The sequence below is a fragment of the Plasmodium gaboni genome, chromosome 14 (genome assembly GCF_001602025.1).
Source record: "Plasmodium gaboni strain SY75 chromosome 14, whole genome shotgun sequence".
In the NCBI taxonomy this organism is placed as follows: Eukaryota; Apicomplexa; class Aconoidasida; order Haemosporida; family Plasmodiidae; genus Plasmodium; species Plasmodium gaboni.
The window spans coordinates 1,326,160-1,347,273 of record NC_031494.1 but is presented as its reverse complement, the minus strand read 5'-3'; the positions used below and the strand labels follow the sequence as shown (position 1 = coordinate 1,347,273).

The 21,114-nt window shown below is 18.7% G+C and overlaps 7 protein-coding genes across 7 annotated transcripts in view; 4 read left to right on the top strand and 3 right to left on the bottom strand.

Annotated features, from left to right (window-relative positions):
• Positions 1-1,504: 1,504 nt before the first annotated feature.
• PGSY75_1436900 (putative histidine triad protein) lies at positions 1,505-2,325 on the top strand (the record flags this gene model as incomplete). Its single annotated transcript, XM_018788059.1, has 2 exons — positions 1,505-2,025; positions 2,244-2,325. 2 exons carry the CDS (start codon positions 1,505-1,507, stop codon positions 2,323-2,325), a joined length of 603 nt encoding a protein of 200 aa, XP_018639431.1.
• Positions 2,326-2,968: 643 nt separating this feature from the next.
• PGSY75_1436800 (ATP-dependent Clp protease proteolytic subunit) lies at positions 2,969-3,706 on the top strand (the record flags this gene model as incomplete). Its single annotated transcript, XM_018788058.1, has 1 exon — positions 2,969-3,706. The coding sequence occupies one exon, from the start codon at positions 2,969-2,971 to the stop codon at positions 3,704-3,706; it is 738 nt and encodes a 245-aa protein (XP_018639430.1).
• A 192-nt stretch (positions 3,707-3,898) lies between these two features.
• On the top strand, positions 3,899-6,518 carry PGSY75_1436700 (hypothetical protein; the record flags this gene model as incomplete). Its single annotated transcript, XM_018788057.1, has 2 exons — positions 3,899-6,283; positions 6,399-6,518. The coding sequence occupies 2 exons, from the start codon at positions 3,899-3,901 to the stop codon at positions 6,516-6,518; spliced, it is 2,505 nt and encodes an 834-aa protein (XP_018639429.1).
• Positions 6,519-7,963: 1,445 nt separating this feature from the next.
• PGSY75_1436600 (cGMP-dependent protein kinase) lies at positions 7,964-11,457 on the top strand (the record flags this gene model as incomplete). Its single annotated transcript, XM_018788056.1, has 5 exons — positions 7,964-7,992; positions 8,333-8,402; positions 8,581-8,755; positions 8,910-9,340; positions 9,601-11,457. The coding sequence occupies 5 exons, from the start codon at positions 7,964-7,966 to the stop codon at positions 11,455-11,457; spliced, it is 2,562 nt and encodes an 853-aa protein (XP_018639428.1).
• Positions 11,458-12,018: 561 nt separating this feature from the next.
• On the bottom strand, positions 12,019-13,293 carry PGSY75_1436500 (putative GTP-binding protein; the record flags this gene model as incomplete). The annotated part of the gene is made up of 1 exon (XM_018788055.1): positions 12,019-13,293. The coding sequence occupies one exon, from the start codon at positions 13,291-13,293 to the stop codon at positions 12,019-12,021; it is 1,275 nt and encodes a 424-aa protein (XP_018639427.1).
• A 550-nt stretch (positions 13,294-13,843) lies between these two features.
• On the bottom strand, positions 13,844-17,655 carry PGSY75_1436400 (hypothetical protein; the record flags this gene model as incomplete). The annotated part of the gene is made up of 2 exons (XM_018788054.1): positions 13,844-13,898; positions 14,048-17,655. The coding sequence occupies 2 exons, from the start codon at positions 17,653-17,655 to the stop codon at positions 13,844-13,846; spliced, it is 3,663 nt and encodes a 1,220-aa protein (XP_018639426.1).
• Positions 17,656-18,973: 1,318 nt separating this feature from the next.
• PGSY75_1436300 (translocon component PTEX150) overlaps positions 18,974-21,114 on the bottom strand; it is a gene marked incomplete at both ends in the record, with an annotated part of 2,982 nt that continues 841 nt past the window's right edge. The window contains one exon of the mRNA XM_018788053.1: positions 18,974-21,114. This exon is cut by the window's right edge and continues 841 nt beyond it. Coding sequence (XP_018639425.1) covers positions 18,974-21,114 — 2,141 coding nt within the window.

Below are 21,114 nucleotides of genomic sequence, written 5' to 3'. Positions count from 1 at the left end.
ATATATTTTTTCACTGTACTTTTTTTATATGTACATTATTCAATTAATAAAAATAGTTGATACCATAAATCCTCTTTTTTGAATTATGTAATATAAAATATAAATATATTATATATATATATATATATATATATATATATATATATATATATATATATATATAATTTTTTTTTTTTTTTTTGGGGAGGGGAATTATACATATAATTATTTTTATATATATATTATTTTTAAAACAAAGAAATTTTTATAATGCATGAGGATATATAAAAATATATTATAAGGAAACATAAAAAAAATAATATATTATTTTATGAATGAAAATAGAAAAAATAAAATAAAAAATAATATATAAATTATATATAAGATAAAAAAAAAAAAAAAAAAAAAAATGAAGGTATGCACGGAAAAATATGTACAGTAATTCAATAATATATTATATATATATAAATATATATTTATAATAATATATGATACTGTATATAATACATTTGTTAAATATATTGTATACATGTATATATATATATATATATATATTATATTATAATATTTTTGTATATAAATTATTTTAATATAAATATACAAATAAAATATATATATATTTTGTGAGTCGCTTTATCCTTTTTTTTAAAGTATATTTATTATATTATAAATATTATTTATTTATGTATGCATGCTAATAATTATAACATAACAAATATTATATTTAAAAAAGAAAGAAACATATATTCCCAAAAAATAATAATATAAACATACACTATAATATATATATATATATACATGTATTTTTATAAAACTTTTATCAATAGGTATATTTACAATAATGAAAATAAAAAAATAAAATAAATAATATTTTATTCCTTCTCGATATTTTTTCGTATAAATAATAACCATATGCATATTGTTTATAAATATATACCACATCCATCAACAGTTGAAAATCCTTGATCTTTTTTTTTCAAAATATATATATATCTAATTATATAATTGTAATTGTTCAGATCATGAATAAATAATAATATAACTTTTTAAAAACAATTGAATTAATAAAAAAAAAAAAAAAAAAAAAAAGGAACATATTGTCAATTTATATATATATATATTTATGTATGTATTATATTCTTTATATATATATATAAATTAAAATTAGTGCATATTTTGAAAAATGTCCTATATAGGTACACTAAAAAATTAATTTAAAACATTAGGATATAATTGAATATATACTTTATATGTGTGTTTCCAATTATAAAGGGAAACACATATAAAGAATAGAATAAATAATATAATATAAAAAAGTACACCTACAAATAATTTGTACTAATATATCTTCTGTATTATATTTTTATAATTTTTTCAGATTCCTTTGTCATTAAAAAAAATATAATAATAAAATAAACTCTCTTTTATTTGAACTTGAATATATAATTATATATATATATATATATATATTATATTTTTATACCATTCTAATTTTTCAAGTATATTTTTATATGTTATTTGTATAATGGAAAAATATAAAAATATACTTGAAAAATTAGAATGGTATAAAAATAAGAGCTCTGAAAAATATGAATTCGGTATATATGAAATTGACAAAAGAGAGGTATTTATAACTACTAAATATTCTTATGGTTTTGTAAATAATAAGCCCTTATTACCTGGTCACATATTATTAACTACTTTAAAAAAAAAAAAACATTATAATGATTTAGATATAGAAGAAATTATCGATATAAATTTATTATGTAATTTTATGTGTTATATTATGGGGAAATTATTTAATACAACTGATTTCTCTATTGCTATTCAAGATGGTAAAGAAGCAGGACAAACAGTTGATCATGTTCATATTCATATAATACCAAGGAAAATTAATGATTACAAAAATAATGATAATATTTATAAAGATATGAATAAAATTAACTTAGGCTATGGAAAAAATATTATATGTACTTCTTGTAATAATACTATTAATGTATGTTCTCAAAATGAAATAGAACAAAATTTTAAACTGGAAGAATTCAAGTAAATTTAAAATATAACATATATATGTATATATATATATATTTATTTATTTATTATATTATATTTTTTACATTAATAATTTTTTTATTTTATAATTTGAATATTCATTTTCTCAATGTTTTATATTAAACGCTCTTTTCATAATAATTTTATCCAATATAATATATGAATTTAACAATATTACACTTTCTTTTATTATATTTTTATTTTCTTTTTAGTACATCTATTAGATCAATTGAACAAATGGAAGAGGAAGCTAACTTAATTAAATCATATATAAATGAAAATTTTTCATCTTAAAATTATAAGAATAAGGAATGATAAGTTAACACACATGTATATATAATATGTGTAAGAATTTTTTTTTTTTTTTTTTTTTTTTTTTTATTCTCTTAAAAATAAATAAATATAAAAATAAAAAAATATATCTCTCGGTATTTTATTTCATATGATATATAATATTCATTTTTTTTCTTTTTATCTCATTTATTATAATATATATATATATATACATATATAATTTCTTTTTATGTCAAACCTATATTTTTAAGAATCCTAATAACAATTTATAATCTCAATATACTTTCCATTATTTATATCCATTTATATTATTTTAAATGATATATTTTTATATATAATATAAATTTTATACATATATATATATATATATATATATTTTTTTTTTTTTCTTCTTTATATATTATTTATATCTCTTAATTGACATATAAAACAACCAAATATATAATAATAATATTATCCCATTTAAAATATACATGTATATATGTATGTATATATATCCATCGTAGCATAATTGTAACTATAAAAATATGGCATACTAATATAAGTTCCTTCTTATATATTCACAATATATATGGAAAAATAAAAACATATATACATATATATATATATATATATATATATATAATGTTTTAAATACTCAAAAATGCAAGGCTTGTTATTATTTATGTTAATAATTTGTATAAATTTTTGTACATGTACAAAAATTATAACGAGATATAATTTTATTACAAACAAAGTCAATATAAACAGATATAAAAAAAAAAATAATAATAAAAGCCAATTATATTATTCCGATAATGAGCATCACAAGTATAACATAAATATACCATCTTTACTTTTATCTAAAAGAATTATATTTTTATCATCACCTATTTATCCTCATATATCAGAACAAATAATCTCCCAGTTATTATATTTAGAATATGAATCTAAAAGAAAACCTATACATTTATATATTAACAGTACAGGTGATATAGATAATAATAAAATAATAAATTTGAATGGTATAACTGATGTAATATCAATAGTTGATGTAATTAATTATATATCTTCTGATGTGTATACATATTGTCTAGGAAAAGCGTATGGAATTGCTTGTATATTAGCTAGTAGTGGAAAAAAAGGTTATCGCTTTTCTTTAAAAAACTCCTCTTTTTGTTTAAATCAATCTTATTCTATCATACCATTTAATCAAGCAACCAATATCGAAATACAAAATAAAGAAATAATGAACACCAAAAAAAAAGTAATAGAAATCATTTCTAAAAATACAGAAAAAGATACAAATGTTATTTCAAATATATTAGAAAGAGATAAATATTTTAATGCAGATGAAGCAGTAGATTTTAAATTGGTTGATCATATACTTGAAAAGGAATAAAAAAAAAAATAAATAAATAAATAGTATTATTTTTTATTATTATATAATACTAAATTGTATATTATATATATATTTATTTATTTATTTATATGATATTTTCTTTTTTTTGTTATATTATTTTATATTTTATATTTTGAACATCATATTATTTTTTTAAATATCGTATATAATTTATAAAGAAAGCATATCAAAATGTTAACAAGGCGTATATTATTTTCAAGACATTTTCATTTGCCAATTTTATGTAAAAGAAATATATTAATAAAAAATGATATACCACAATTTATAAAAAGAGTATATTTTAATTCCATGCAAAATAATAACAATGATAAAGATGATAAAGTTAAAAATTTTAATATTGAAAATAATAAAAATGAAGAATATGTTCATAATAATGAAAATTGTGATAATATAAAGAGCTCATTCTTTAATGATATCCTAAAAAAGCATGATAAAAAAAATCCTCATGTCATCCCAAATTTTATCATTGATTATTTCAATGAAGCAAGTAGTACTGATAAAAAAAAAATATATATAAACGAATATAAAAAAGTACTACTTGAATATATACAATATAAGAAGGAAGTTTCAAAAGATGGTTGTAATAATGATCAGATAAAATTTGTAGATATATTTTCTATGCTATATTTTTGTTATATGGAAAGAATATACGATTTGGACTTTTTGACAGAACTGAGTAAACAATTTGATAATATATATAAAAGTAAAGATACCAAAGATTTATTAAATAATGTAAATATAAAATATTTCATGATGATGTTTTATTATTTTTCTTTTTTAAAAGTGGAAAATGGAACATTAGATAATATCTTAAGAAATTTTATAATAAATAATGAAGAGGTAGAACCAATAATAATTTATAAATATTTTGAATGTCTTAGTTTACTTAGTGATATACATGATAATAATAAAATTGTTCCTATTATAGAAATATTTATAGAAAATTTTTATAATTTTAATAATTACTTTTTATTAAATATATTAAAATTCTTATATGAAATTAATTTTTTTGATAAGAATATCTTTTCTCTTTTAACCAGAAAAATAAACAAAAATGTTTATGAACAAAATGCAAATCTTTTTGAAGTATGTATGTTATCACGTATATATGCTTTATATAAAAATGAAAATATAACATTTAATAATTATTTGCTTGATGATTTAATGCAAACAATTACTAGGCATGAAGACAATTTTCAGAATGACGCATTACATGAAGAAGAGGATAACGAACATGACAAAAAAGGTGACACACAAAAAAAAATTTCTAATATGAAACAAATAGATAACAATAATGAGGATGATATAGAACAAAATGATAATGCTAATTCTATAAATGTTAATAGTCATAATGATATTAATGATAATGACATAATACATAATTTATATATAAACGAAATTGAAAATATAAATAGAGATAATTATATGCTATTTAAAAATAGCATATATAATGATGGATTAAATTTTTATTCTTTCTTTTTAAATTCAAAATCAACAAATAAAAATATATTCAAAAATAAAGAAAATATCTTTATTGAAATTAATAATGATAAAACAAAATCAACACCTAAAACTTTATATATGTCACAGTGGGATAAATTATTTTTTTATGAAGATTATAAAACGAAAGATATAAAAAATGAACCATTTGTTAACATCCACAATAATAATAAGGAAAATATACATATTGATAAATATATTAATATGTATAATAATTTTATAAGAGAAAATTTGTATTATGAATTTAACTATCAAAAAATGATTGAGGTATTTAAAAATATATGTAGTCATTTGGATAATACAAAAATTGAAATATACATAAATAAAAAGGATAATATTTTATTATTTAATAATAATAAGATATGTCGATATAGAAAGAAACTCTTATTTATAGATAATTATTATATTGGTCATATATTCTATATAATTGATTCTATGTTATCATTAAATATGCATCATAATTCTTCAGATTTTAATAAATTACAAAATAAGGTTCTTAATTTAATAAAAAATAATGAAACATATATAATTCAAAATTTTGATAGTAAAGAAATTAAAAGTGTATTAATATTTTTAGCACAAACAGATAGATGTTATAAGGAATCATTTATATATTCTATTACTCATAGGATTATTGACTTATATATAAATAAATTATGCGATGCAAAAACATTATCTATATATTTGTATAATCTTTTAGCATTTACAAAACAAACAGTTGTTAAAAAAAATAGATTTAATCATACTATTAGAAATGTTGTATACAATAGTTATCTATGGTTAAATAATAATAAACACCTATCTAATGAACAAGATCAAAATAAAAAAAATATATTTTATAATAATATAAAAGTTAAAAATTATACACTTTTGCAAATTTTATCTATATATGTTTGTAAAAATGTATACTTTATTAGCTTACCAATATTGACATCCCTATTAAGATCATTTTCTTATTTATCATTTAATGATATTAATTTTTATAATGTATTTATACCCTTATTCATGAAACATATTACGTATTTAAAAAATGTGGATATTCTGAACATAACACAAGTATATAAAAAAATAAATATATTTACACATCAAAATAAATATATGTATATATTTATTTATTTATAGATATTATATAAATATATATATATATATATATATTTTTTTTTTTTTTTAGGCATATAATCGACAGAAAATTAAAAATAAATACTTTTATTATTTGTTATCAAAACAATACCAAAATGCTAATTCTAAAGACACCAAAAAATCGAATGTTCAAGTTAAGTTAATTGGATAGCCAATATGATAATTAGAATATTGAATCATCAGGTTAATTTATTTTCTCTATTTAACAAAATTTATATATGACAAGAACAAAATACAGATACGATAGAATAAAATGACATGAACCATTTAAACACACCTTTTATTCCTTTTTATTTCTTTTTTTTTTTTTTTTTTTTTTTTTTTTGTATACAAATATATATTTGAAATAATTTTTTTCAACATATTAAATTATTCACATTATATTCCTAAATATTTATTTAAATATACATTTTTATAATTTGTTTCTTTATATCAAGATTTTTAATTCAAATATGCTAATATAATAATATGATATATATATATATATATATGTACATATTTATGTATGTATTTATACATAAGTATGTTGTTATATGTATATATTATAAAAGAGTATAGAAAAAAAAAAAAAAAAAAAATTAATACATTATCAACATAGAATAAACCATTTTTTTTCTTTATATTATTACTAATTATTATTTTTAAGAAATAATATTATTTTATGTTTTCATTATTTACTTGTTTTTGTTCTATTTTCATATCAAACAATAATAAAGACAAGATAAAAAAGTTAAAGAAAAAAAATATATATATTAATTTTATAACAAATTATTTATTCAGCAAAAATGTAAATTATGATTTAAAGAAAATTCAAAGTCTTTCAGATTTAATAATTAATATTTCATGTATATATATATATATATATTTTAATTTATGTATAAAATAAATATCATATTCCTAACCTATAAAATTACACCCACAATTTTTGATTTAAAAAAAAAAATAAATAAAATAAATGAATGAATGAATAAATAAATAGATAAATTATTATTATACACATGTTTTTCTATTTTCTATTTATTGTGTTTAATTTTATACATTGTATTTTTATTTGAATTAATTTGAAGAATTCATTTAGAATTATTTCAATTTTTTTTTTTTTTTTTTTTTTTTTGTTATAAATTCATAATTATTATATATAAATATTTTAACATTTCTTTGAAGAAAAAAAAGGAAAAAGAAAAAAATATATTATATATATATAATATATATATGTATATTACATATATATATATCATTTATTTTTTTATTTTTTATTTAATTTCCAAATTTTAATTTTCCACCTTTTTGTACCTAAATTTTTTTTTTTTTTTTTACTTATTTCTGCAAACATATTTTTTATTAATACATTTTCAATTTTTTTTTTTTTATTTTATATTTTTAAAAATTCAATTAAATGAAAGATTTTTAAAATATACAATTTATTTCACTATGTTTTAATGACTAATACTTTAAATTTTTGTAATAAAAAGGAAAATTATTTTCTCATAAATATTTACACATTTTTTTTTTTTTTTTAATTTGTATACACAAAGATTTAGAGAGAATTTAAGTGTATATAAAATATATAATAGAAAATAATAAAAAAAAAAAAAAATGGAAGAAGATGATAATCTAAAAAAAGGGTATATTTGAAATGTGTTGAAAAAAAAAAAGAAAAAAACATATAATATATATATATATACATAAATTTATATCTACATTTATATAATTTTATTTATATGAAGGCAAGAAATTTATTATAAGATTAAGAATATTTCATAATACCTTAATAAATTATACATGTGCATGATTTTTTTGTTTTTATTTATTATTATTTTATTTTTATTTTATATTTTTAAAGATATAATATATAAAAAATTTAATTACATGTTATTAACGTTCTATATATTTATTTATAAAAGTCTTCTTGTTTATTAATGTATGATTCTTCTTTTTTTTTTTTTTTTTAATCATATATATTAGGAATGAAAGAAATAAAAAGAAGGCTATTTTTTCAAATGATGATTTTACAGGAGAAGATAGTTTAATGGAGGTATGAAATAAAATGAATTTCTAAATTTAAAAAGGAATAACTTATGTAAATATTTTTTGTTATAGATTATTATATCATTCTAAAATTGTATATCTATATTTAATTATATACAAATGTTGTTTTCATATATTTTTTTTTATTTATCTATAACGTATATTTTATTTTATTTTATTTTTAGGATCATTTAGAACTTCGGGAAAAGCTTTCAGAAGATATTGATATGATAAAGACGTCCTTAAAAAATAATTTAGTTTGTAGTACATTAAACGATAATGAAATATTAACCCTGTCTAATTATATGCAATTTTTTGTTTTTAAAAGTGGAAATTTAGTAATAAAGCAAGGGGAAAAAGGTATCAAAATGAATAAATGAATAAATAAATAAATATATATATATATATATATATATATGTTTTCTTGTTAATATTAAAATATATATGTGTCTATACATAAAATGTTTATGTAATGTATTTGTTATATATATATATATTTATTATTCCCTTTTAGGGTCATACTTTTTCATTATTAATAGCGGTAAATTTGATGTTTATGTAAATGATAAGAAAGTAAAAACCATGGGAAAAGGTAGTTCTTTTGGTGAAGCTGCATTAATTCATAATACCCAAAGAAGTGCAACTATAATTGCTGAAACTGACGGAACTCTATGGGGAGTTCAAAGAAGTACATTTAGAGCTACCTTAAAACAATTATCTAATAGAAATTTTAATGAGAACAGAACATTTATCGATTCTGTTTCAGTTTTTGATATGTTAACTGAGGCACAAAAAAACATGATTACTAATGCTTGTGTAATACAAAACTTTAAATCTGGTGAAACCATTGTTAAACAAGGGGATTATGGAGATGTCTTATATATTTTAAAAGAAGGAAAGGCTACGGTATATATTAACGATGAGGAGATAAGGGTTTTAGAAAAAGTACGCAAAAAATAAAAAAATAAAATAAAAAAAATAAAAAAATAAAAAAAATAAAAAAAAATAAAAAAAAATAAAAAAAAATAAAAAAAAATAAAAAAAAATAAAAAAAAAATGTAGCCATATTGTTTTATTTTGTTGTTTATGCATAAATGTTATATGGTATATAATTTTTAGATATTTTAATATATATATTATGTGGTATATCTTTGTGTATCACTTTTTATGGACTATTTACTTATTATTTTTTTTCTTTTTAACAGGGTTCCTATTTCGGAGAAAGGGCTCTACTATATGATGAACCAAGAAGTGCAACAATCATTGCAAAGGAACCAACTGCTTGTGCCTCCATTTGTAGGAAATTATTAAATATTGTTTTAGGTAATTTACAAGTTGTTTTATTTCGTAATATTATGACTGAAGCTTTGCAACAGAGTGAAATTTTTAAACAGTTCAGTGGGGATCAATTAAACGATTTAGCAGATACGGCCATTGTTCGAGATTATCCAGCTAATTATCATATATTACATAAGGATAAAATAAAATCCGTTAAATATATAATTGTATTAGAAGGTAAAGTAGAATTATTTCTTGATGATACATCTATTGGTATATTATCGAGAGGAATGTCTTTTGGAGATCAATATGTATTAAATCAGAAACAAACATTTAAACATACTATTAAATCATTAGAAGTTTGTAAAATTGCATTAATAACAGAAACATGTTTAGCTGATTGTTTAGGAAATAATAATATTGATGCATCAATTGATTATAATAATAAGAAAAGTATTATTAAGAAAATGTATATCTTTAGATATTTAACTGATAAACAATGTAATTTATTAATTGAAGCTTTTAGAACCACAAGATATGAAGAAGGAGATTATATAATACAAGAAGGAGAAGTAGGATCAAGATTTTATATTATTAAAAATGGAGAAGTAGAAATAGTAAAAAATAAAAAAAGGTTACGTACATTAGGAAAAAATGATTATTTTGGAGAAAGAGCTTTATTATATGATGAACCAAGAACAGCTTCTGTTATAAGTAAAGTAAATAATGTTGAATGTTGGTTTGTTGATAAAAGCGTGTTTTTACAAATTATACAAGGACCTATGTTAGCACATTTGGAAGAAAGAATAAAAATGCAAGATACCAAAGTAGAAATGGATGAATTAGAAACAGAAAGAATTATTGGTAGAGGTACTTTCGGGACAGTTAAATTAGTTCATCATAAACCAACAAAAATAAGATATGCATTAAAATGTGTTAGTAAAAAAAGTATTATTAATTTAAATCAACAAAACAATATAAAATTAGAAAGAGAAATAACAGCAGAAAATGATCATCCTTTTATTATAAGATTAGTAAGAACATTTAAAGATTCAAAATATTTTTATTTTTTAACAGAATTAGTTACAGGTGGTGAATTATATGATGCTATTAGAAAATTAGGATTATTGTCTAAATCACAAGCTCAATTTTATTTAGGTTCTATCATTTTAGCTATTGAATATTTACATGAGAGAAATATTGTATATAGAGATTTAAAACCAGAAAATATTTTATTAGATAAACAAGGTTATGTAAAACTAATCGATTTTGGTTGTGCTAAAAAGGTACAAGGTAGAGCTTATACATTAGTAGGTACTCCTCATTATATGGCACCTGAGGTTATTTTAGGAAAAGGTTATGGATGTACTGTTGATATATGGGCATTAGGAATATGTCTATATGAATTTATATGTGGTCCATTACCATTTGGTAATGATGAAGAAGATCAACTAGAAATATTCCGTGATATATTAACAGGGCAACTTACATTTCCAGAATATGTTACAGATACAGATAGTATAAATTTGATGAAAAGGCTTTTATGTAGATTACCTCAAGGAAGAATTGGTTGTTCAATAAATGGTTTTAAAGACATAAAAGATCATCCATTTTTCTCAAACTTCAATTGGGATAAATTAGCTGGTCGTTTGCTTGATCCCCCTTTAATATCAAAAGCTGAAACGTATGCAGAAGATATTGATATTAAACAAATAGAGGAGGAGGACGCTGAGGATGATGGAGAACCACTCAATGATGAAGACAACTGGGACATAGATTTTTAAATAAATAAAATAAATAAATATATATATATATATATATATACACTGAATTAGTCTGGTATGATATTTGAAAGGATTATTATTTTTTAATTTTTTTTAGTATATTTTTAGAAATCTTACATATTCATAATAATATACTTGTTCCTTCATATATATATATATATATATATATATATATGTAATTATTATAAATTTTTGAAAAATGTTATTTTTATTATTAATAATTTTTTTTTTTTTTTTTCTCATTTGTTTGTATAATATAATAAATTTATAATTTGCGGTGTTTTTTTTATTCTTTTCTTTTTTTTTGTTTGTTTTTAATTTTACAAATATATTTAAATAAAAATTCAAATGGTTCTAAATATTTTTAATAAATAAATAAATTTATAATTATTATTTTAATTAGTGCTCAAAATGAAGAAGAATCAAAAAAATAAAAATATGAAATGGACATAAATATATATATATATATATATATATATAGTTACGAAGTGGTTGCGCTTTTCATTAAATTTTATATGTCTATAGATTTATAAATATTTATATTTTCATATAAATTATGTACTATAATAAACCTCTGAATGGTGTTGGATATTTCTTCGAATTAATAGTTAGTGGTTCATCAGATTTGAAGTCCAAATAAGTGATAAAATCTTGTTTATCTGGTACAGGTTCTAAACATACTTGGCCTAATAAACCTAATCTAAACATATCTATAAAAAACCTACAACCTCCATTAATATCTAAATATTTATAATTTCTACATAAATTTAGTTTAGTTGATATAACATTAGATATAAAACGAATATCATTAGATGGAGAATCTAAACCTAATATTTTAACGTAATTATAATGTTTGTGTTTATTAAGTATAAATAAAATATAATCACCAACATACATATGGTCATATTTATAATCTAATGTATTTCCAATCGAACTTAATTTTAATGAAATTTCTTTATCTTCTAATTTAGGTAAAAAAATTCCTGGTGTATCTATTAAATAAAGTAAAGGATTATTTGAGACTTTATAAGTATCAATCATTTTCGTTGTTCCAGCTATGACATTTGTTTTTACTCTTTTTCTATTGACTTCAAAAGCTATTTTATTATTTTTATATCCATATTTACTTAAATTATATGTAATATCCTTAAATGAATTTATAATACTAGATTTACCTACATTAGGTAAACCAATGAGCATAGCAAATAATCCAAAACTTTTAAATTTTGGTTTCATTTCTTTACATATATCTCTAATTTTTGAGATATTTTTATTATATTTAGATGAAGTTAATAAACACATGGTGTTTGTTTTTTCTTCAATTAAACTTTGGGCTTTTAAAGCTAACTTTCTTGGTATTAAATCTACTTTGTTTAATATAATAATACGTTTTTTATTCGTCTTATTATTATTATTATTATCATTCATTGCTAGTTTTTTTTTTAAATCATCAATTATAAAATCATTAGTACATGTAAAAGGTAATCTTGCATCTCGCACTTCTATAATTAAATCACTTATATCAAATTTCTTTTTTATATTTAATGATGACTTATGCATATAATTTGGAAAACAGGTAATATTCATATCAAATACAAATTTATCTCGACAGATAAAATCGCTATATTTTTCTTTTTTCTCAACCAAACCACTACTACTAATAATATTATTATTATTATTATTACTTTTTTCATTAACATTTATGGTATTCAAATATATGTTGTTCTTCTTTTCATCATTTCCGTGTTTTATATTATCTAAATCTTTTTTTAAAAACACATCATTCAATGATGGTCCTATCTCCTTTTTCCACACACTTATTCGCGTGGAATCCATGACACTACATTATATCAAGAAATATATTTAAATATATTTTTTTGTTCCAAAAAAATAAAAAAAATTAAACCAAAAATATAATATATTAAATAACTATTTTTTAAATGCTTAATTGTATTCACCACATATCATTTTTGTAGATAAAGAAAAGCAAATATATAAATAAGTATATACCTATATACATACATATATATATATATATTATTCCTTTTGCGTTTCTTCTTAAATTATCAAAAAACATTAAGGGTCTATTTTTATAAAAATAGTCAAATTAATTTTCTAGTTCACTTATGAAAAAAATGAAAAACACAAAAAAAAAAAAAAATAATAAAATAAATATTACAAAAAAAAAATATATTAAAAATTTTCAGAAATAGGTCATATATTAATATATATATATATATATATATATATAATAATGTGTTCATATATTTATAAAAATAAAATACATATAATTATTTTTTTTTTTTTTTTTTTTTAATAAAATATACATATATGTATATATTTTAATTTTGGGGAAGGATAAAAAATAATTCCTTAGCAACACTTCTTATGAAATATGTACCTTTTTTAAATATTTAATATATCTTGCCAAAATTTTACACCTTAAAAAAAAAAAAAAATTAAAAATAAATGATTATAATATAAAAGAACAAATCATTTTATATTATCCTACACAATAAATATATATATATATATATATATATATAATAATTATTGGTTATATTTTTTTTTTTTTTTTTTTTTTGCTTACCTTGTATTTTCACATATATCATTTATATTAAAATTATAATTGAAATTTCCATTTTTTGAAGATCTAAATAATGTCCTTACAATATTGTTAACATTACAAGATTTCTGTATATAATCTAGAGATATAATAAAAAGAATATTTTTCTTAATATCATTAATATGCATACTTGTCAGTATTTTATAAATATTATTCATGAGCACAATATTATGATTTGATATATTGAAATTATATTTTAAACAAATCAAAGAAATAAAAATTAATGATTCTTTTATAGTTATATTTTCATGTGTATTTGTGTTAAAGTATATATATGTACATATATAGTTTATATATTGAATGATATGATAAAATAAAGGAACTATATTATATTCAAAATTTAATATAGAATTGTTAATATTATAAGGTATTATCTCATTCGTAATATTGTCATATTCTTTATTATTATGACAATTTATAAATGGTGAAATATTTATATTTAAAAATTTCTTATCTTCTAATTTTTCAAATAATGATATATCAAATTTGTTCTTTTCATAAAAAATGTTTGGTATTACATTACATTCCACTTCATTGTTGAATTTATATGTTATATGTTTACACATTTTGAAATTATTAATATTATTATTATGATTATCATTACATTTAAGGTTATTCATATTTTGTATATAACCCAGTGCAAATATATTAGACTTTAAATATATATTTATCTTTTTTATAATTTGCTTACTATATTTAAATATTAATTCTATATTATTCAAAGGAATATTATCATTGTAGTTTTTTTTTTTATTAAAAATAATATATTGTAAATGAGTATATATATATATAACAAAGAACGAATTCTTCAAAATATCCTTTTCATTTATTTTTTCATTTTGTATATTGGAACATTTATATATGTTATAATTAATAAAATCCAAAAGAAATTTTTCATATATATTTAATAATATAGTAAATTTATTTATATCATATAATTGATGTTCATTTATAAAATATCGTCTATTTATATAATTATAAACTTGTTTCATTTTATTCTCATATTTATACATCATATGATTATTTCTTTTATCCATATAAATATGTTCTCCTTTATTTGCATCATATATTTCCTTCATATATTCAGTAGTTCCATCGTAGTAGTAGTAGTAGAACAAAAAATTCTGAAACAATATTTTGTATACATGTGAAAAATTTATTAACATATAATATTCTTCATATAAATGAAAAAAAAGATTCATAACAAAATTCATTTGATATTCATATTTAATTTGACAAGTATTATATAATAAGGTAATTATATTTTTTATATTTATATAATTTATTTTTGTTGTTAATACAGTTGTTATATTTTTATTTATATCATTTAAAAGTTCTATACACATGAACTGATTTTTTATATTCACTTTACTTTTATCTTCTGATAAACAAAAATTATCTTTTTTTATATCGTCATCTTTTTGATTAATATCTTCATTTAAGAGATTATTAAAAATTTCAACATTATGAATATAATCTGTTTCCTTTTTTACTTTTCCTTTATTATCATAATTATTTATATTATATATATAAGAATTTAAAAATGTGTATATATACTCATATTGAGATGTAAAATCAGATTTTTTATTTAGCATATTTATCATATTGTCCACATTATATATTTCATTTATTTGGTCGTTTATGTTTATACTTATGAGATCTTTCATTTTTTTTTTTTGCTGTTTCTTAAATTCTTTATTTAAATATCTATTTATGTAAATATAAATATATATAACATGTTTTATGTTCATATATTCAAATTGTTTTTCCTTCAACATATGAAAGAACTTGTAAAAATAAAACAAGGAATTGTTTTCATCATATTTTTTCAAATATGTCAAAAGATGGTATATTTCTAAATTATCATAATTTTCTATATCTTGTATTATTTTATTAAAGAGAAAAAATATTAATTCTTCATCACATAATTTTACTATATTTTTAAAAAGATCTAAATTAATTTTATTATATATTGACACTTCTTGATTTACAACACATTTAAATATGGTTCTATCTAGAAGGCTTATATGTTTTTTACGTTTAAATAATACTTCAAATATTTCCAACAAATAATTATGAAAAAATAAATTGTCACTATTTTTATTTCCTTTTTTTTTAGATAATACCTGATAAGACATATCTGTGTTGAACATCTTATATGACGCTTGGAATAAACTTTTATTTACATCTGCGTTGTTATATGCATCATCACTGTTACTATAATTAATATTATTTATTTTATTTTTTTTCATGTCTATATTAATACTACTTGAATGTATATTTTCACTTTCATTTACATTTGAATTTGTAATTATATTGTTTGTATATTTCTTTAATATGGATATTTCAGTTTTTTCTCCTTCTTTTTGTGTACTACCTATATTATAGCATATACCCTTCGAACTTATTTCTTTCTGTTCATCCTTAGAGTGAATATAATTGTCATAATTATAATAGGTGTTATTTTCTAGGTAGTGTTTTTTTATTAACGTATAGAAATACTTTTGCAAATAATTCAATATTTGTTGAAAATTTTTTGAGGAATAATCAAAATTATATATACACCTTAAAAGATAAAACTTATTTAAATCACTTAGATTTTTATAATCCTTCTTAAAAAATGTACATAGTTGAATAACCATATGTTTATCTATCATATTAATTTTAGATAATAAATAAAAATAAGAAAGATACAAATCAACATCTATGATATTATTATTATTATTACTATTACTATTACTATTATTTAATTGTTTTAGAAGACTAACAATTATTTTTGTCATATTAAATTGTCTCTTAATATCAACTTTTAAATTTGTATCAATTAATAATTTGAATATAACTAAAGAATGATGTAACCACATATATTTTATATAATTCAAATTAGAAATATTATAATATATATACGAAGAATTATTTAATATATTTTTATCATTCTTTACATAGTTCTCACATATATGTCCCTGAATATTATTCATTTTGTAAATCATATGATTATCTATAACATTATCATTTTGAATTTCACAGGTTATATCCTCTTGACATGTTTGTAACTTTATTATATTTTTTTCATATGATACATTTTTATTTCCTACGTTATTACACTTGTCATAATACATATCATGTTTTATTTCTTTTTCTTTTGTCGCAGCATAATTATTTATTACATTAAATGTAATTAATGGCGATGTATCATTAGTTGTATAACTGGAAGATTGAATTTTTTTTTTCTTTTCATAATTATAATTACAATCAATATTATTTCTATGACATTTCTTCACATATTCTTTTAATACATTTACAGTAATATTATTATAATATTTCCACTGAATATATACATTATCTTTTGAATCCGGAATTAAATCTTGTTCATCCTTTAGTTTATAAACATGTTTATTCATATATTTTATATAATCAATAATATAAGAACATGATATATTTTTCTTTTTATTCACATCGTATACTATCAAATTTAAAATTTTATTTATTTTGTTGTTTATATCTTTTTCTATATTGATATAACTAGCGTTCTTATAATTCACTTGTCCTTTCAAAATGTTTTTAAGCAACATTATATGATAGGATCATTTTATCATTGAATAGAATATGTGAATATGTATATATAAATATAGATATATAGATATGTATCTATATTTTGTTACACAAACGTTTAGATACAAATTTTTCTTTTTTTCTTTTTTTTTTTTTAATGATTCATTTAATGAACCTAGAGGAACATAATAAAATAAATATATAATATTGTTATATAATATAATATTAAAATTTAAGGAACGTAATTTTAATATATTAACCATTACATAAATATTATATATATATTAAATATATAATTTATATATTTTTATATATGTAAAAAAAAAAAAAAAAAAAAAAAAAAAAAAGCAATAATTCATACTTGAACAATATTTTGGATTCGGATTTGTAAAAATTAAATATATATATATATATTGTTTATTTAAATATTTTACATATATTTATATATGTATTATATTATAGAGAATATAACATAAAGATTGTTATTCTATAAACTACATTTTTTTTTTTTTTTTCATTTATAATATATTTATTTATTCTTTATGTGTAAATCATGATGTAGGTTTTTTTCTCAAAAAGAACAATTATAAGGCAATATATTTTTCTTTTATTTTTGATTTAATTCTTATATTAAAAAAAAAAAAAAAACTTATCCATAAAATTTAATTAATTTTTTTTTTTTATATTTAAAAAATAATATATAAGTTGGTTGTTATTCTACATATATATATATATATATATATATATATATATATATATATATAATATTGTATATAATACATACCATTTTGTAATAAATCAAATAATAAGATATATATTATATGTTCATAGTGAATTAAAAAAAATTTATATATATATATATATATATATATATATATATAGAATAATAATATAAAATGAATTATAAAAATTAAAAAAAGGGGGTAAAACATCGAAAAAGAAAAAAAAAAAAAATTAAAAAAAAAAAGGGAAATCAAAAATTAATATACAGAATAAAATTTATATAAAATATAAAGAAAATTCTCATAGACGTCTGATCAGCGCAAATATAAGGAAACAAAATTGATATGAGAAAAAATAAAATAAAAAGCAAACTTGGCAGAAAAGCATATATATTATATATTTTTTCTATACCATTATTAATTAAAAAAAAAAAAAAAAAAATTAAATTAATTAGATTTATTCCTTAAAACACACGAGGTTCCCACTTAAAAAATAAAACATATATGATATATATATATATATATATATATATGTTCACAAAAAAATATACACATATATATTTTTTTTTTATTTTATTTTATTTTTTTTTTTTATTTTTTTATTTTTTTTTTCAAATTAATTGTCGTCTTCATCTTCGTCTAATTCTTCTTCTTCATTAGAATCATCGTTATCATTTTCATCATCATTGTTATTTCCTTTTTCATCTTCATCATTTTCTGAGACTTTATTTTTTCCGTCAAAGGTAACATATCCATTATTCATATCATCATCATTTGAATTATTATTTATATTAGTTGGGACAAATGGATTTTCTTGACGTGAAAAAGAATCAGTTACTTGAGCACTAGGTTTTCCTCCAAAATTTTTTACCATATCTTCAAGTTGGTCTTTTGAAAACATAGTAACACCTCCATCATTTTTAGATGAAAATTTATAATTTTTAGAAAATTCAAAATCATTATTTGCTTCCATTTCTTCTTTCTTTTTCTTTTCTTTTAATTTTTTTTCTTTTGCTCTCCATTGTTTAAGTAAATTAAATGCTCTTTGTCTTTTGAATTTTTGTAACTTTCCTCCATATTTGTCATATAAAGGAGATTTAAAGGTTCCACTTTCATCATCATCATCATCATATAAATCATATTCACTATTTTTTTTTAAGAATTTTATTAGGTTTTCTTTAGTATCATATATAGATGTAAATACATAATTGTTACCTATAAGTTGTGGAGCCTCATGGTTAAAGTTATTTGGAATACCGTCATATGAGTTTTTAATTTGTTTATAGGCATCATAGAATCCATCATCATCTTCTTGTTGATCTTCTTTCTTTTCTGATTTCTTTTGTTTAGCATAATCAATAGATTTGGAATCATAACTCATATGATATGTACCATTTTGTCCTAAGAAATTTTTCAATTGTTCATTTGTTAATCCAGAAGTTTCATTTAATGATAAATCTTTTTCATCACTTGCATATGGTGATAATTCATAGAAATTATCATCAGGTTTAGCTAATTTTCTTAATTCATTTTCTGTTAAATCTTCATAATCTAAAACACCTTCTTCGATTAATTTTTTAATATCTTTAACACTAAATTCATCTTCATCCAAATCATCATCATCATCGTCGTCGTCATCTTCATCTTCTACATCGTTGTCATCATCAGTATCCATGGTTACATATTTCTTTAATATATTTTGTACTATTTCATTTTTTGCACCACCAAATTGTTTGATTGTTTTCTGGAAGGTAGGCATATCAAAGGCAACTTTACCATCTGTTCTTATATTATCTTCGTATGATGATTTTTTCTTATTATTTTTCTTGCTATTCTTATTTTTACTATTGTGATTGTTGTTAATAGATGAGGAGGAGTTTGATCCATAGTTAGTACTTTCTAAATCTAAGGAATCCATAATATTTTTAGATTTTTTATTATGTGTAGAAACTGATAATTTATTTTTCTTATTATTATCAAATTGTGATGATGATATTAATGGTTCATCATTTTCATCAAAACTTTTATCAACCACTCCTTGTTGGCTATTATTATATGTATTGTTATTATTATGATTGTTATTATTATTTAAATATTTTTCATTTGCTGAAAAAGATTCTTCTTCTCCTACATTTTCACCAAACAATTCATATTTAACATCATCATTCTTTTCATCAAAAGTATTAAATTTATCTTCAAAAGAATTATCAGCATATTTAGAATTTACAACGAATGATTTATCATTATAATTATCATCATCGTCATCACTTTTTTTCTCATCTTTATTATTACTTTTTGAATTAGGATTGGTAGGAACTAAATTATTATCAACACCATCATCATTAAATGAATCAAATGATCCATTATCTGTGTTCATATTTAAGTCACCAAGATTTCCTTTTCCATTAGAAAGGGTGTTAAACATTTTCATCATACTTTCTGGATTTATATCAAAAGGTTTTCCATTAGTTCCATCTTTATTATTAAACATATTCATCATTGAAGGGTCTAATGTTAATTTGGATATAGCGTCTTTTAATAATTGTTTATTTTTTAATAAATCATTATTTTTAATACTATCTTTAATTTTGTCTACATTTACACCAGCACCTTTTAACATTGTTTCTAATTTGTCTTTTAATTCATTAATTTTTTTCATTTGATTTTCTTTACTCACTCCATCTGCTCCACCTTCTTTTCCTGTTGGTGATACACCAAAAATATTCATCATATCACTAAGTGGATTTTTTCCATTAC